This window comes from Mesocricetus auratus, unplaced genomic scaffold (genome assembly GCF_017639785.1).
Source record: "Mesocricetus auratus isolate SY011 unplaced genomic scaffold, BCM_Maur_2.0 Super-Scaffold_100009, whole genome shotgun sequence".
Taxonomy (NCBI): Eukaryota; Metazoa; Chordata; class Mammalia; order Rodentia; family Cricetidae; genus Mesocricetus; species Mesocricetus auratus.
In genome coordinates this window covers 58,550,799-58,569,140 of record NW_024429193.1, presented here as the reverse complement: position 1 = coordinate 58,569,140, position 18,342 = coordinate 58,550,799, and the positions used below count along the sequence as shown (strand labels likewise).

General features: G+C 41.2%; 1 protein-coding gene across 10 annotated transcripts in view; it reads right to left on the bottom strand.

The window, feature by feature from the left end:
• LOC101838805 (myomegalin) overlaps window positions 1-18,342 on the bottom strand; it is a 188,589-nt gene that overhangs the window by 82,784 nt on the left and 87,463 nt on the right. For all 10 annotated transcript variants that reach the window (XR_001197344.3, XM_040752166.1, XM_013123790.3 and 7 more), the window contains exons 5-8: window positions 16,965-17,041; window positions 13,568-13,691; window positions 13,220-13,395; window positions 12,839-12,956 (exon numbers count right to left, since the gene is read on the bottom strand). Coding sequence is in view for 9 of the 10 variants with exons in the window: in XM_040752166.1 (XP_040608100.1) it covers window positions 12,839-12,956; window positions 13,220-13,395; window positions 13,568-13,691; window positions 16,965-17,041 (495 nt within the window). In the remaining variant the exon portion in view is untranslated. The remainder of the gene's footprint in view (window positions 1-12,838; window positions 12,957-13,219; window positions 13,396-13,567; window positions 13,692-16,964; window positions 17,042-18,342) is intronic.

Genomic DNA, 18,342 nt, shown 5'->3' with positions numbered 1-18,342 from the left:
CTTATATGAAGCTGTCCCATTGCCTACACTATGAATCCCTGCAAGGTTTTCATTCTCCATGGTGAGCATTCAGAGCACATTCTTGCATTAACCTCCACATCAGATCTCTCCATGGAAACACCGGAATGTTTGCTATTTTAGGAAACACGCCTGGCTGCAAGCACTGCTGTTTACTTTAGTGCAAACGAGGCAGGACTTGAAGACTTGAGCTGATCTGTGTGAGTGGGAGGGTCCTGTTCCATTAGTGAGCACCCCTCCCCAGTTCTGCTGTTCTGCGTCCACAATGAAATCACACGCTAATAAATTTTGCTTATCTGTTACTTGAGGAAATACAGGAAAAATGCAAAGCCAGAATTCTTTCCGACCTCTGTTTCCAAGTACACCATTTCCCTGGCTTCCACACCCCCCGTTCTGTTTTTTTTTTTTTAAGCTTTGTAATAAAGCAGCTACTGTTCTGTAAGAAGGAATAATATCAATAGTGGGGCAGTTACCAGATTTTCTCTGTGACTCTTGCTCCCTTCGCTGAGGAAGAGAACAGGGCTCTGCTAACTCTCTTAATTTTCCCAGCTGCCCAGTAGCTACTGAGTGCCCTGGCCACAACCTGTGGACCCGCTGGACATCCAGAAGGAGTCCTGGAGTGATGCCACAGTGACTTGTCACATTTATAGAATTTCTAAAATCTTTGTGTAAAGTTAATAAATTCTCTAATAGACGTTTGTAAATATTGTGCCAATATGCTTTGTTGGGCAGAAAGGAGAAACAGCTAGTAAAATTAATTGAGTCAAGTAATACGTTTCGGAAGCACCTGTTTTAACTTGATGTAGTTGGACATCGTGCTGGTCAATTGACATATACTTTTAAAGCTTGTAGAACAAGAGCTCCAAGTGAGGAAGCCCGTCTTTTTCTCCTCTAAAACTCCCATCCTGGGGCAGGCTGCCCCATCCCTCTGGAATGAGGAGAAAGAGAAACAGTAAGCAGCTAAGGGTTTTACAAATATTGTGTCTTGAGAATATCTAGGAGAAAACCATGTCCAACAGAGATTATTAGCATTTATCCCATGAAAAATCCCTTTGATCAGAGGCCCCAGCATGACTGAGCAGGGCTTCAACTTGACACAAATCTAGACACATTTGGGACCAGGGAATCTTAACGAGAAACTGCCTCCCAAAGATTGGCCTGTAGGCAAGTCTGTGGGCATTTTCTTGGCTAGTGATTGATACTGGAGGGTCCAGCCTGTTGTGGTGGTGCTACCTAGGGACAAGTGGTCCTGGAAGGCACAAGAAAGGACACTGAGCAAGCCAGTAAACGACACTCCTCTATGGTTTCTGCTTCAGTTCCTGGCTCCAGATTTCTGTCGACTTTCCTCCATGAAGTTCTGAGAGTTGGAAGATTAAATAAACCCTCCCCTTCCACATTGCATTTGGTCATGGTGTTTATAACAGAAATGAGTTTATGCCACATGTTTCAAGCAACAAACTGAGTGGATGGTGTTTTGTTATCTATCTACTGCTGCTTTTAGTTCTTTTACTTTTGCTCACTATATACCTAACAGATTCGTTCACTCAAAACTGAAAGCGCAGCTATGGCGGACCATCTTTTGGATCATACAGAACACGGGAAGGACTAAAGAGTCAGAGTGATTATACGCAATCCATCCTCTCATGCTGCAATAATCACAGGAGAAACGCTTGTGAATAGGACCTGGGATAGATGAGCACTTTTCATTTGACCTCTTTGAATCTAGAGGTGCAGGATCTGTGTGCTCTCCCTTCCTCTAAGGGCCACATGCCAACCATGGTGGCTGCAATTGTGAAGACTGAGAGGGAACTGGAAAGGTTGTAAACCCCAGCTCAGATCTCAAGCACTTTTGTCCCTCAGCACCAGCTGGAGATTATGGATGGTTTTGCTGGCAATGAAGAGGATTCTTTAGCCCTTGGAAATCAGGACTGAAAGTTTAGATATGAAATTTTTGCTTCCTTTAGTGTGAGTTTCCATGGCAGATGGAGGTGTGGGTATAATACAGTAGAATTAAGACATTGTTACTGTTAGCAGGCAGGAGGATGACCATAGTACAGTCTTCGGGCATCTTAACAAGCTGGGTTCAGCATACACTCTATCAAAATGAGAGATATCTTTTACTCCTATCCTAATTCATAGAATGTACTTGCTGAAGCAGTTAATAGCTGTGGACAGCCATACCTTGTTTTCAAGAGGCTGTATCAATTACCTAGTCTCTGAGCAATCCTAGAGCATTCATTAGGGTTACCTTTCTAAAATGCACACCATGTGATTTTATTTCTCTTGCTTTAAAAAAATTCCCTATTGCTTATAATATAAAGTGCTATGTCAGTGTTTAAAGGCTTTTCTACTCTATATTTCAGCCTTCTCCCATACTTATCAAATGTTTGCTAGCAGCAATTTCTCTTCATTCCTTAACTCCCTTCCAATATCTGCCTTGCCTAGAAAGACCATAGTAGTTACTTTTCTCATTGCCTACAAAGGCGAGTCAGCAGAGGACTCATAGTTTTAAGGCAGAGAGGGTATGGAGACCAGAGTGGTCCCTGCCCATAGCCGTGTGAGCATGTAAGCAGTTTGCCTACATCACAGTGGGATAGGAAGCAGGAAGACATTGACCAATGGGTGGGCTGAATTGTAGCTGAAGGGCTGGACTATAGCAGAAGGCCTGGCCTCATAGTGGTCTACTTCTAAACCAGTTCTTCCAGTGGGAGACTATGGAGGGCAGGTGAGGTCCTGGTGAATATGCTGATACGAGACCGACATGTCAAGGATGGCAGAGCCTCAGGGTCATGGCTTCCCCTAGGCCAGGCTCAGAATGACAAGACATCCCCCTGGTCCAAGTATGATGTCAATGAAGGTTGACATTCATCTGAATCAAGTAGGTCCAGAAAGTGTTAGCCAGAGCTTCCTCCCTGGATGACTACAGCCAAGACTGCTCCACTACAGAGACCCTGCTGGGATTAGCTACCCCACTTCCTTATTAATGCCAAATTTCCATCCCGGAGCTGCACCCCAGCTTTGTTATTTGTGTCTGCCATTTCCTCATTCCCCGTCGCCCCAGTCAGGGCAAGTCTAAAGCTGTGCTGGTCTCAGCAGGAAACTAGGAGTTCAAACACAGGAGCCCGCTGGAGACATTTCTGTTTCCAAGTGTAACAATGGCTACCCCTATTCCCCTGTGTATTCAGCCTTCACGGACCAATTTCAGGGGTTTCCAGGTGGTTCTCTTCTCAGCTTCCAAAGGTACAGGTGATTGATCCCTTCATTTGGGGTCCCTTCAGACCTAGGTACATATTTCTATTCCTGTTTATTATACCATTACATGCTAATATCTGATAGGACTACCCTCTGAAGCTGGGCTTGCCTAGACCCTAGTGGAACTTAGAGTGCATTTTGGAAATCCATGGGGTGGGGGCTTGTTTTAGTTATTATTATTATTATTATTATTATTATTATGAGGAGGAGGAGGAGGAGGACGAGACAAGGGATGTGTGTGACTTGCAATGGGCAGGACAAACAAACCATTGACTCAAATTCCAAATGACTGAAATGTTCCACTGTTTATAGATGATAGTATCTCAGCTGTGTGTAATCACCTGAAGCCAAAACTAGATGCTGTTGCAAGTGTGAATAGAATGCCAATATACACTCAATTTCCCATGAATTTGATTACTAAATAAATCAAAGGAAGGTTGTGTTTTTATTTGGCAAATTCGCCACTTTCTCATCACTTTCGGGCATTATCACTTGCTATTATGACCAATATAACAACCTGGGTCATGCTTCATTTGCAGCTTTGTCATTCACAGTGACGTTCATACAATACAAGCTCTCTTTTAACTCTTTTCATATAATTTCATTCAGAAATTTGCATATGCAAATAAGCATTGTTGTATTCCAAGTTAAGCTCTGCATATATATGTGTTATTTTCAGGGTATAATTAAATCAAGTTACTATAGAAAGTACTCCAAGTAGTACCTGCTAAGGAAATGCTACAATATGTGGTGGTTTTATTACTAAAGAAAGCCATTGGATGTTCACTGATGAATATTTTATAATTTATTTATTTTTATTTAATGTGCCCTGATGTTTTGGTTACAGTTGTAAGTCCTCTGGAAGAGCAGTTAGTGCTCTTAACTGCTGAGCCATCTCCCCAGACCTGATGAACATTTTAAAATACACTGGGTACGTGTGTTTAAGAAATCCAACCAACCTTCTCATTTTATATTATAGTAATTGGAATCATTTATGTCTAAAGCAGAAAATGTGATGGGGGATGTCCTTCTGTATATATGTTTCTCTTATTGGTTGATGAATAAAACCCTGGCCAATAGCCAGCAGAGGCCAGAAGATAGGTGGGGCTAGGAGAGGAGGAGAAGGCCTCTTGAGGAGATGCCATGTAGGGACTGGGAAGAAAGGACATACTAGGCATTCTCTGGTTAGATAAGGCCATGTAGAAATACATGGATTATTAGTTATGGGTCAACAATTAAGAGAGAGCTAGCCAGTAAGAAGCCCTAGCCATCGTCCAACAGTATTATAATAAATATAAGTCTTTGTGTGCTTATTTGGGGCTGAGAAGGGTGGTGGGACCTGGTGGTACAAGAAAAACTCCAGCTACAAAAATGCTTCAATATCTCTTTCTGTTTAGTAAATAAATAATCACTCTGACTAGTTTCTCCATAGCTATTCACATTGGTGCCTGTCCTGAGGAGCAAATAATTCAAACTGACCATTGTGACTTCTGCTATAGTCTAAGTTGACAGACACAATGGGAAAACTGACAGATACAATGACAGAATTATGACCATTAATGTTACTGAGAACTGATATATTTATTAATTTTACCTTTTTTGTTTTATAAAAGGGAGGTGATTACAATTTGAGAGATGTTTGTAACAGAAGACTTACTGGCAATATTTTTGTATACCTGCTACTTAAAGAAAACCTTAATCACTTTAAAATTGCTACTTTGAGCCGGGCGTTGGTGGCACATGCCTTTAATCCCAGCACTAGAGAGGCAGAGGCAGGCGGATCTCTGTGAGTTTGAGGCCAGCCTGGTCTACAGAGTGAGTTCCAGGACAGCCTCCGAAAAAATACAGAGAAACCCTGTCTCGAAAAATCAAAAAAATTGTTACTATGAATAATTATAGTAGTTGTTATGATGTTTTGAACAGTATACAAGATATTTCATATGTATTATTTCTAATCTTCATAAGTGACTGAGTACTGGGTATTTATTTCTATGCCTATTTTACAGAAGAGGAAACTATGTTTGAGTGATTATTTATTTTGCCCCATGTCATTCAATTAGAAAGTTGTATGCTAAGATTTAAATTTCAAGATCTATGCTGATTCTTGCCATTCTGCTTCCCTATTAATAAACCAAGAGGCGACACAGCACAACCAGCATAGAAAGAGCAGAATTCTTCTCCTTGACTGTGTTTGTCACTTTTCTGCCACTGATAAGACACCTGAAAAGAAGGCATCATAAGAGAGGAAAGGTTTGTTTCTGCTCAGATTTGAGCATACATCATCACAAGGAAGGCATGGCGGTGCGAAGGCTGTGGTTATGGGCTCACTTAATTCTAAAAGGATCAGGAAGCAGAGCCAAATGGAAGTAAGGTAAAGCTATAATCCCCAAGGCCTGTACCCCAGTGACACGCGTAAAGGTTACCTAACCTCCTAAAACATGCCACCAACCAGGGACCATCTGCTCTAACAGATGAGCCCGTGAAGGATTTCTCACATCAAGCCATAACCCCCTTCTAGAAGTTAATGTGAAGCACTTAAGGATTGCCAGGAGTATTTGAGCTCTTACAGAAATCACTGCAATATTTCACTCTGTCTAGAAACACTGACTGAACCCACCCTTTCATTCATAGCATGAACACACATTGGAGTAGACATTTGCTAAAAGGTTCTGAGTCACTATGGGTCATTTTAGAGGTAATAATATAAACTACACATACTGACTGCCAGTCCCATAGTGATTAACTCAACGGGAGAGACAAAGAAATGAGTTATGGGATGGCTTTTTGTCCCCCACACCTAGGAGGACCTCCTTCCACACCCCCAGTGCTCTGAAGTTCTACCATTGCATGTTCCATGGGGACCCCCTCATTGTGCAGAGACACCTGACCCACTCAGCTTCCAGGTGGTAAAATGTGTCCTAAGGTGGCCTCCAACCAAAGTAGCCTTGGTTGATTATTTTAGTGTACAGATGCATATTCATTTGCTGTGAAAATGAATGTTCTTTGAAAGAGACAGGAAAATACTGCATGATAAAATTAACAGCATGATATGCTTGTGTTTCTAAGTGTACAATGTGTTGGATGACAATAATAAACTTTATAGATACTAGGAAGTAAATTCTAAAGCACATCAAGGTAGCACACATTATGGGATTTAATGCACTTTACCCCCAAATGCTGATGCTATTTCATCTAAGGATGCTGTATTTAGCCTTGTTATAAACATTCCTTTAGATTAGAATACAAGTAATTCTGCCTTTTTGAAATAATAATCTTTTTACTTTTAAAATCTGATATGAAAACTGATACTCAACTGTCCCCATCACTAGTATTATAAACCACATTTATCCTCTTCAGTGCTTACCAAAGAGGATGCAAATATATGTGTACCAAGTATACCAGCATTTGTATGTCAGGAAATACAAAATGAGCCATGTGGGTGATTTTATTTCAGAATTTCCCCAATAGTATTATGTCTTCCAAAATGCTTACTCAAGGATATATATAATTTTTCCTGAGGCTTCTGGAGTCATTGTAGTAAAACGTTAGCCTGACAGACTTTAGAAAGAGAGTTTGGGGTTACTCTTCTAATATTACATTGACAGAAAAGGAAAGGTCACATATCAATGTCTCACAGCTCATAAACAATCAAATCAGAAAGCCAGATCTTCCTTGCAATCAAGAGTTTTTTTTCCCTAATCAAAGTATATATAGAAAATTTTCCAGAATCACTCTGGCTTAAGCACCTAGTGAAAAGTTTCATCTATTTACCTCTATTGCTTACAGATCTTAACTTCTATTATATAGGCAAAGACAAGGCTGGGAAACACTTCTTTAAATTGATTCTTATTTGCCACTCTTTTATCAAGACTCCAGAATTTGTTTATATGAAACATTAAACCACACATTGGAGAGGTACTTCTGCTTTCTCCCCATTTTCAAATTCACATTTATTTGAAATTACTCTTCCCCATATGCATCTTTTTTTTTTTTTTTTTTTGTGGTTTTTCGAGACAGGGTTTCTCTGTGGCTTTGGAGGCTGTCCTGGAACTCGCTTGGTAGTCCAGGCTGGTCTCGAACTCACAGAGATCCGCCTGCCTCTGCCTCCCGAGTGCTGGGATTAAAGGCGTGCGCCACCAACGCCCGGCCCCCACATGCATCTTAGGAATATGTACTATGCAACATCGCTATACACTTAGCCCATATCCCAATACCAAAATGTCTAACAGCAAATTACATAATTGTTCTAGGTAATAAACAGTGATTAGGGGAATACTTAGGTTTCCATAAGTTTAACATAAAAACCACACCTTAGTGGTATAAGATTTACTATGTAACTTCAACTACAATATGTTTTGTAGGAATCTACAAGCTTTTAATCTCTAAAAATGACTTAATTTTTAGAGTTTAAAAGTTGAATTCTTCAAAAGAAATGTTCCATATTTTCTCCTATAGCTTCAGAATTTCTATACTCACCATTGACTGTTCCATGCCACCCCAGACAAACCTGACATGGCTGACCTACTTAAAGAGCTATTCATCGTCATCAGGGGAAGGTTAAAAAGCAGATCATCATAACTGCAGATGTTGAATACGTCTGCTACAGTACCTGTCACAAAAGCTTTCAAAAGATCATTTCTTTCCTTGTAGTAAAGAGGTAATCCTCTGTAAAAGCATTAAAGAATTACCAAGCATAACAAGGGTCTTATTTTAACTCAAGATATTGAGCTACTCAAAACAACAATTAAAAGCTATAAGACTACAGCATATAGGGTATAAAATAGCAACTTGCAACTAGCCAAGTATAGATTAAACAAACCAGGGATTTTTTTTCTGGCTAGGAAGACTGGAAGCTTGGGGTGAAATCCAGAATCAAAAGAAAGGGAGGCAAGAAGGAAAGTCCTTGGCTGTCACTACTCTGATGGGGGATGTTCTTCTATATATGTTTCTCTTATTGGCTGGTGAATAAAACACTGTTCGGCCAATGAGGCAGGAAGATAGGAAGGGCTAGGAAATGAGGGGAATTCTGGGAAAGGTAGGCAGATCCTGGCCAGAGTTGCCATGCTGCTGAAGAAATAACCACATGCTGGGGCATTATCAGATAAGTCATAGCCTCATGGCAATACGTAGATTGATGGAAATGGGTTAGTAATTAAGACAGAGCTAGCCAATAAGAAGCCCAAACCTAATATAAGTCTCTGAGTGTTCATTTGGGGGCAAGGTGGCTGCAGAACAGGGCGGGAAATCTCATTACACTACTTCATTATCAATATCATCTCAGGCTGTAGGATGGAGCTCTTGCCTGTGTTCTGTGTCAGCTATAATAGGGAGAAGGTGACCTGCACTGGTAATCATCATATTAATATCTGTCACACCCTCATCATATCCTCTATCACAGAGAGAATCCTGATGTCTACTCCCGCCGCTACCTCCACTACCGCTGTGAATTGGCCTGCTTATGTAAATGCCTGAGGTAGACCTGTGTTCTCTTGGTGATAGAATAATCCACAGGAATTCTTCTACTATGCATCCCTATTCCATATGTCTTTTTCATAGCCTCCTTAGAGTCATCTATCTTCTTAAAATACACAAAAGCATAAAAGAAATACGAGTAGAAAGGGAAGAAGCCAAATTACCCGTTTCCAGGTGACATCATTCTTAAAAAACCTTATTGAGTCTATTAGAAAACTCTTGGACTTAATTAACACAGTAAAGTTGCAAGATGCAAAATCAATATTAAAAAAGAAAACCCAGCTCTGAGCTTTTATTTATACAAACTCTCTGAGAAATAAATTAAAATATCCCATTCACCACCCCTGGAAAGTAGGTATTTAGAATAAAATATAACCAAAGAAGTGAAAGACCTCTAAGACAAAAATTTCAAGTTATCGAAAAAGGAAATCACAGAAGATATTAGGTACTAAAGAAATATTACATGTTCCTAGATAGGATGAATTAATATTATGAAAATATCTATATCACCAAAATTAATGTACAGAACTGATACAATGTCTATCAAAATTTCTGTGTCATATTTCATAGGTTTAGAGAAAAGTAATAGTAGATTTTATATAGAACCATAGAAGACCACAAATAGCCAAAGCAATTCTAAGGATTAAGAACCATCAATGGTGATGATATTACAATACCTAACTACAAATTACATCACAGAGCTATAGTGAAAAAGACAGCTTGGTTCTGGCATGAAAATAGATAGACAGACCAAGGAATAGAATATAAAACCTGGAACTAAAATGGCAAATCTATGCTTATTTAATTTTGACAAAGGAGGGGAAAACTACTTTGGAAAAAGTAGTAGCCTATTCAACAAATGATGCTGGCAAAACTGGATTTCCAGCTGCAGAAGAATGAAATTATGTACTTATCTTCCACTTTGTACAAAAAGCAATTCAAAATGGATCAAAGACCTTAATTTAAAACATGAAAAGCTGAAACTTTTAGAAAAGCACAGGGGTACTCTTCAACATATTGAGATAGGCAATTTTTTTATTTTTATTTTTTGAGAGTTACTTGTTTTTATTTTATGTGTATGGATGTTTTGCCTGCATGTGTGTGTGCACCACATGTGTGCAGTGCCTGTGGAGACCAGAAGATGGTGTTAGATCCCCCTTGGAAATGGAATTACAGATGGTTGTTAAGTCATCATATAGGCACTGGGAATTAAACTCAGGTCCTATGAAAAAGCAGTCAGTGCTCTTAACAGCTCAGCCATCTCCCCATCCCCAAGAATATTTAAAACAGCACAGGCACTAACCTTAAGTATCCACAGATGGGACTACATTGCAAATAAAAAGTTTCTGTCCAGCAAAGGAAACCACCAGAGAGTTAACAGACAGCCCATGGGGTGGGAGAAAATCTTTACCTAGACAAGGGAAACTATCCGAAATTTACAAAGTACACCAGAAATGAACTACCAAGGAAACAAAACTACTAATCAACAAATGGGCAGATGAACTGCATAGGCAGTTTCAAAAAAAAAGAGAGAAAAGATAGACAGACAGACAAATGGCCAATAACTATTTTTCAGAATATTCAGTTTCACTGGACATTGGTGTCGCAAGCCTTTAATCCCAGCACTCGGGAGGTAGAGGCAGGTGGATCTCTGTGAGTTCGAGGCCAGCCTGGTCTACAGAGCAAGTTCCAGGACAGCCTCCAAAACAAAACAAACAACAACAACAAACAAAAACAAAAACAAAAACAGCAACAACAACAACAAAGTATTCAATCTCCTGAGACATCACAGAAATGCAAATTAAAACTACCATGAACCTCATGCCAAACAGACGGCTGCTATCAAGAAATCTGACAACAAATCTGGGAGAGGTTATAGATAGAAAGGAACCCCTATTTACTGGTGGTGGGGGTGAATCGGTTTGGAGATTTCCCCCAAATTAAAAATAGAACTACATGTGACTCAGTTATTTCACTCCTGGACATACACACAGAGAATTCTAAACCCTATCACAGAGATATGTGCCCCCCGTACTTATTGTTGCTTTAATCATCATAGCAAAGAACTAGAATATCAACAGAGGAATGGACAACAAAATATGTTATACATGTGCACATGTGCACAAACACACACTCTCACACACATCATATATAATGAACTACAACTCAGATCTAAGGAAAAATTAAGTTCAAAATATTGCAGAAAAATAGATGGACTGATAATGTATAATATTAAGTGAGGTCACACAATCTCAGGAAGAAAGAAACCACTTAGTCCCTAAAATGCGTGGAATCTAGCCAACAATAACACATGTAAACAAATATGCATGTGGGTTCAGTGTAACATGAAGAAAAGAGAACAAGAAAGGCCAAATGTAAGGGGATGAAAAGGACTAAAGACAAGTAATGGGCAGAAATTATAAAAAAGGATATAAATGCTAATTGTTTTCTTGTCTCAGTTCATGTCATTTTTGGTTTTGGTGATGATTAAGTGCATAAAACATAGTCAATAGTGAAAGTGTAAACTTTAATATGTGCTGTGGAACCATCTTTGTGCACTGTAAATATGTATCCCTCTCATTGGTTAATGAAGAGCTGGCTGGCCCACAGCTGGGCAGGAAGAGACTGGGTGGGAGAGCCAGGCAAGCAGGACACTGGGAAGAAGAAGGGCGGAGTCAGGAGTCTCTAGCCAGACACAGAAGCAGTGTGGAAAGTACATAGATGTGAGGCAAATGAGCCTCAAGGCAGCGCACAGATTAATGGAAGTGGGTTAACTTAAGTTATAATAGCTAGCTAAAAACGAGCCTACGCTATTGGCTAAGCTTTCATAATTAATAGGAAGTCTCCATGTGATTATTTGGGAGCAGCTGGCAGGACAAAGCTGACCAGTGGTCCTGATGGAAAAACTCTGCCTACAAATATGAAACTTCACAGCTTCAATTGTGAATGCCAATTATAACTGCATATATTTTCATTAAGTTGTGTAGACTTTGAGTCTTGTTAATTTTCATGTACAACATTTTTGTTTATTTGCAAGGTCTTTTATAACAAAACTAATTTGCAAAGAACATTGTTTGTAGTTATAAATCACTCAATATTGTTGGGAGAAATCTAAGATGTTCCATATAATTCTTTGGTATCTACCTATACCCTTGTGTAATATCCACCCCCCTTGGAATGTTATAGAGATTTGTTTCTAAATAATACTGCTTGACAAGCATGATGGAATATCACTGCACATCTGTGTTACAGTCTACAAAAAAAGTGAGCACAATTTCCAGATATAATTAAGATTCCTAACCAGTTGGCTTTAAACATATGTATTCTTAATTATGTGTGTGTGTGAATCTGTGTGTGAATATGAGCATATTCATGCAAGTGCCTATAAAGTCCAAAGGAGTCAGATTTCCCTGAAGCTGAACTTTTGGGTACTTGTACATTGTCTGACATGGTGCTGGGAACCAAACTCTAAAGAGCAGTGTGTACTCTTTTTTGTTTGTTCATTTTTGTTTTTTGAGACAGTGCTCCTCTGTAGCTTAGGAGCATGTCCTGGAACTTGGTCATAGACCAGGCTGGCTTCAAACTCACAGAGATCCACCTGTCTCTGCCTCCTGGGTGCTGGGATAAAGATTTGCACTACCAACGCCCAGCTCAGTGTACACTCTTGACTGCTGAACAGTCTCTCCAGCCCCATAAACGGTTGAATCTAGATGAACCAAACAACGGGCCTATCATAGTCAGGCAAGCCCCTGAAAAGAGAGGCAAAGAGATAGAGGAACAACAGTCTTTATTTCATGACTTCTACTACCTTACAGAAATCAATTCTGCCAGCGATGCACGGGGACTTGGATACAGATAACTTTCCAATGTCCACCTCCAGATAAGAAACCTAGTTCATTCCTGGATTTCAGACCCATGAGACCTTAAACTCAGACCCAGTGGAGCCTCACCTGGGTTTCTGACATAAAACCTTGCATGATAAAGATACGTTGTGCAGTGATCTGTGAAGCATGTAGTGATTTGTGGTACGCCGATCAGTAAAAAGTACTCGAGGAAGTAGGAATCTAGTGCCGGGGCCGCCCAGCCAGAGCCTCACCTGCACCTCCATGCTCGACGGCTCCTCCAGCAGATGTAGCAGCTGTTGTTTCTCTTGAGACAGCTGTTCCACGAGCCTCTCCTGGGCAGCCAAGCTCTGCCTCAGCTCTTCAATTCTCCTGGACCAAAGAAGCAGAAGGGATCCCTTCATTCATTCAATCATGAATTATTCATCTGTTTCTACTTAGGGTCCTCATGCAACCTGTGAGCTTTCTTACTGGATGCCATTGAAGAGCCAACCTTAAGAAAAAAAAGATCTGGTCCAGAGGAACAAGACATCTTAGACAAGGCAAAAAATCCCACTGTCAGTACTCTAAGTGGAACAGCGTGGCTATTGTGTGCTCTCCTGGGGAACTCGGAAAAGAGCACCAGAGATACCCACCTGTCCCTCTGGGCCAGGGCTTCGGAGTATTGATCAGGCTTCATCCGGTCTCTCGGTACATCTTCCCCGTCCTTGACAGCATCCTTCAGCTTCTCTGAGAGCTCCGGGTTACAGCCCTTCTCCATCTCCACCAGAGCTGCCATCTGTGTGGCTTCATTCTTCGCTAGCCTGGATTCCTGCGAAAAGGAGGAAAGCTGAGCGGTGGTCTAGTCCCACCCAGGTCAGGAGCTCTAAGATGCAGAGGCATTGGAAGAGAGAAGTAAAGGAGAGCAGAGAGGCCAGGATTTAGGGTGGCCCGGGAGAGGCTTTGGGGAACCACTTGCCCTGGTCACTGTGGACACTCCTCACCTCCTGCAGCAGCTGGGTCTTGTTCTCCAGGAGCTCATAAGCATGTTCCGTCTCCTGCTGTCGCTCCTCAACCTGACGGCGGAGCTCTGCTTCGTTCTGGCTGTTGAGATCCTCCAAGTCGGCCCTGAAACCACACAGCATTTGCTAACTAGAGCAGACACCCAACATCATGAGCAGACTCAGATCGCTCCAGCCATCCACTCACACGGGGAGGAGAAAGTGAAGCAGTTCCCAGGGCCCACTGTCCAGCCTTTTCATCTGACCCTTTAGGACCTCTAGATTCCTTGCTCCTTGGCAAGCAGGGTAGGTCTGCTGCCCTGATAGCACCATGATTGAAATACCTTCAAGAGAAGAAGCCCATGGTGAAGGAAAGGGAGTCAGCAGCTGTGATCACACACATGGAATTTCCCATTGAAAGGGCTCTCCTAGAGGGATTGCTAGCAGCCTGCTTCCTTGCTGTTTGGGTTTTAAACATTCATTCCATTTAGGTTGCCAGGACACAATATCCATTTGAGCAGCCACAGAAGTGCCCTCCTTTACAGCCAGGAATACACAGAGGACCCTTCCAGTCTGGGACAGCTCTACAGCGTTCTATTGAGTGGTCAAGGTCCCAGGTAGAGAGCAGATATTTAATCTTTGTACACTCTGGTTTTGGCTGCATATGGCTTCTCTATATCCCTAGGAATGGCTGTCCAGGCACTAGCATGAAGTGGGGTAAGGTATCACCAGTTTATTTATAGTGAACGACAGCTGTCCTTGAATATCTGAGGATTAGAAATTTGGGGACCGGGATTAGGTGCTGAGTTATCTTAATTCCGGTTAGGTTTTGTTTGTGTTTTAAGCCATCTTCGAGAACTATGAACCATCATCTTCTTGTTCTCAGAGTGAAGAAATGCATTAATCATAGGCTTATAAACCACCAAGTCCAGTGCACTTTAATGTTTGGACCAGGAGGTTGTCTCCATGGAGATGGACTAGATATTCCCATAGATCACAGAATTCCTTAGTTTATAGTGGGTCCCCATCTTCTGGTGTTGGCATCATATAGTCTTTGTGAATCAGGAAGGGACAAAAGTTAAAGAAATAACCCAAGAATCCAACAATGGCAACTTTTGGGAATCAGCTTCTCCTTTAACCCCACATCTTTTGAGAAATTCACCTGATAGTCTAGAACTAGGAACTAGAGGATGGGGGACATTTCCATCATCCTGAGATAAATTCAACTCCCTATATTCCTATTTTTCATATTTTAGAAAATCATGCCACTTTTATCAAAGTAAATATAAAATGATATAAATAATTTTTTAGTATTTCAGAACTCTCAAAATTTATTGCTCTATTGTTATTACAAGTTTTCTATAGCCTACAACAGCAGCAAAGTTTTCTTAATGGATACCACTGAGGACTGAACCTTGACAAGAAAATCCTTTTACTTATTGCTTTGTTATTTAGTAATGCCAAATGTGGTGGTATATTGTTTATAATCTAATAAAGCTTGCCTGGAATGCAAAGCTAGCCACAGCCATAGAGACCAGGCAGTGGTGCACACCTTTAATCCCAGCAGCCACACTAGTTAGCCATAGAAACTGGGTGGTGGTGGTGCACACATTTAATCCCAGGACTAGAGAGGTGTATAAGACAGAAACAGGGTCTCAGAGCAGGCATTCAGTCTTGGGCAATTAACCTCCAGCCATGTTGAGGACAGGATCTCCCCAGCCTTGGTAGAGATAAGAGCTCTCTGGTGGCTTGGCTGTTTTGCTTCTCTGATCTTCAGCTTGAACCCCAATATCCGTCTCTGTGTTTTTATTGTTTGTGATACAGTCAACATCTTACATGTACCCTGAATATGACTTTCAGAATCCTGATATAATTAGCTATCCTAAAACAAAGGGAATGCCAGATCATATTGAACATATTTGGATTACATCAATATATTGTGTGATATAACACCCATCATTTAAAACTGTTTTTTAAACAATGACAGAAACCACAAATTACAAAATTAACCTTCTTTCCATTTATTGAGACAAAGTTTCATGACATAGTCTACCTCAATATGACTTTGCTACATAGTCTGACTGGCCTTATACTCATAATCTTCCTGCCTCAGCCAGACCAGAACTACGCTGGCGGGTATGTACCATAGTACCTGGGTAGTGTGACCATCCCGACAAAATTATATAAAAGGGAAAAAACCCAAGTTATCTTCCCACTAGACCCCTCACTTTTACTCCCTAGTGAAAGTGGTTTATGAGATTTTGGTAGCAACCTTCCAGGCTTGCTTGTTAGTTTTCTATGCATAATAAAGCGACTGTACTGTCATAGTTGGCTTCAGTTGTCAACTTGACACACCTGGGAAGAGCGAATCTCAACTGAGGATTTCCTCTGTTGGATCAGCCTGTGGGTGTATCTTTAGGGGCATTTTCTTCATTGCTAACTGATGTAAGAGGTGGACAGGGCTATCCCCCAGTAGGTAGTCCTGGGTTATATAAGGAAGTCAGCTAAGCAAGCCAGTGAGCAGCATTCTTCCATGGTCTCTTCAGTTCCTGCCTGCCTTCCTCCAGTGGTAACTGTTGCTGGATGAAACATATTCTTTCCAATCCAAGTTGGGTTTTGTCAATGATTTATCACAGAAACAGGACACAAAACTAGAATACACACATTTAGTCCACAAGACTTGTACTGTGAACATTGCTCAGCAGTTTTCCTCTTTACTCACCATAGCAAGAGCTTTCTGCCAGAACAATACAGTGTTCATTCTTTTTAACATCTGCCGTAATAAGCCACGGGACAGACGTACTGAAGTATGTTCAGCCATTGGCTAATTAGTGGATGGTTGCTTCAAGCTTTCTGCCATTACAAAGAATGATGCAGAAGTATTCTTGGCTTTCTCCTTTCATGGGTGCCTTTATTTATGAGAAACGGAGTTCCTCTAGGGGTTATCTGACTTCTTTTACCTTTAAAAATCAATAAGCCATACCAAAACTGATGCTATAACCCCCACTTTCACCAGAAGAACATGAGAATGCCCATTTCCCTGAACATTATTCCAGCTCTTGATTTTTTTTAGACTGACTGATCGTTCCTGATTAATGTTATTTGCAAATATTCAGCATTCACTGCCTCCTGATTAGCTCTTTCCTGTTTAGCAGGAAATCCACAGTCTCAGGTCTGGGAGATTCACCCATCCATGGCAAAGTGTATCTGACCAAGTAGCAGGTGCATCCAAGGAAACATGAAATCCATGACTTCACATCCAAAATCAGACCCCACATGGAAAATATGAAGGCTAAGGTTCAGGACTTTGCCTCTGAATTCGTTCCTCTCCAGTGAGTCTGGGCCAGGACAGAGCTCACGTGCACACATTGCTCTGCACAGAGTTCAACCTACAACTCACCATGACTTATCCAGATGCTGCGTCCTGTCCTGGAGTTCTCGTTTCAGGCTCTCCACTTCAACCTTCAGCTCGATGTTCTGAAAAGCAGACAGACATTAACCATCAGTAGCTGCCAGAGCTCTCTAGCCTCGATTCCTGTTTCACTTCAGCTCTGGTCCACAGCCTCTCAGCTCCTCTCAGTCCTTTTCAGAGCCCCCAGAACATATGGAGATACAGATGGATCAGTAAACAAGCTCTCCAGTCCTGAGATTTCCCCTGTGCTGCTTTTCATGCTTCTGCCTGTCAGTCACTACCTCTGGACATCACCAGGGCCCTGAACCATCAGCTCTCTACAACATTAGAGGACACACCACACACACACACATACACACACACACACACAGCAAAACAAAAGTTTCCTGCTACTGTAGGCTACTGTATGTTTTAAAATATGTAGGGGGTTAATGATTTGTGTGTATGAGTGTTCCTGTGGGTGGGAGCATGGATATGTGCAGGCGTATGTGCATGGAGAGGTCAGAGGGCACCAAGTGCCATTCCTTAGGAGCCAACTACCTCCTTTAAGGTAAAGCTTCTCACTACTTTGGAACTCTCTTCTAGGTTAGGCAAGATTGCGTAGCCAGAGGGCTCCAGAAATGCACCTGTCTCAGTCTCTCCAGCACCAGACTTATCGGTGCAAACTACCACACCCAGCTTTTCCCTGGGATTATCAGCATAAACTACCACACCTGGCTTTTCTACTTTATTTTATTATTTTATTTTTGGCAGTTGTGCTGTTTATCAAACTCATGTCATCATGCCTACCTGACAAGTACCTTCCTGCCTGAACTGTCTCCCCAGTCCTGGGCTTAATTATTTAAGGAAAATGTGTGTGTGTTTTAAAAACAATATCATAAATTTTATTATGAAATTGGACTTTTATAAATTAAGTGGTCTTTGGTGGTGGATCTACGTAGGGAACAATTCTTATTGGGGTAAATCAACAGGTAAGATTTTGGCAAACAGAAAAGGGAAATAAAGGTATGCCTGTAAAGTATGAACAAGGATTTAGTGATGCTTTCAAAGTGTATCACCTGAAGATTAATAGCCTGCAGTGTATGAGGAATGGGAAATCAATTCAGACAACATTAGCAGAGCTAGGGGGTGGCTTAGTTGCTAACAGTGCCTACTGTACAAGCATGAGGCCCTAATATCAGATCCCAGGCACCCATGTAAGATAGCTGCTGTGTGTGTGTGTGTGTGTGTGTGTGTGTGTGTGTGTGTGTGTGTGTGTGTGTACAACATTCAAAAACATTGACTATTACTGACAATAGCAGTGATAGTTTGCTCTGTCTGAGATAGCGGAAGTTATGAGATGCAACCACATATTAGACTAGCACTG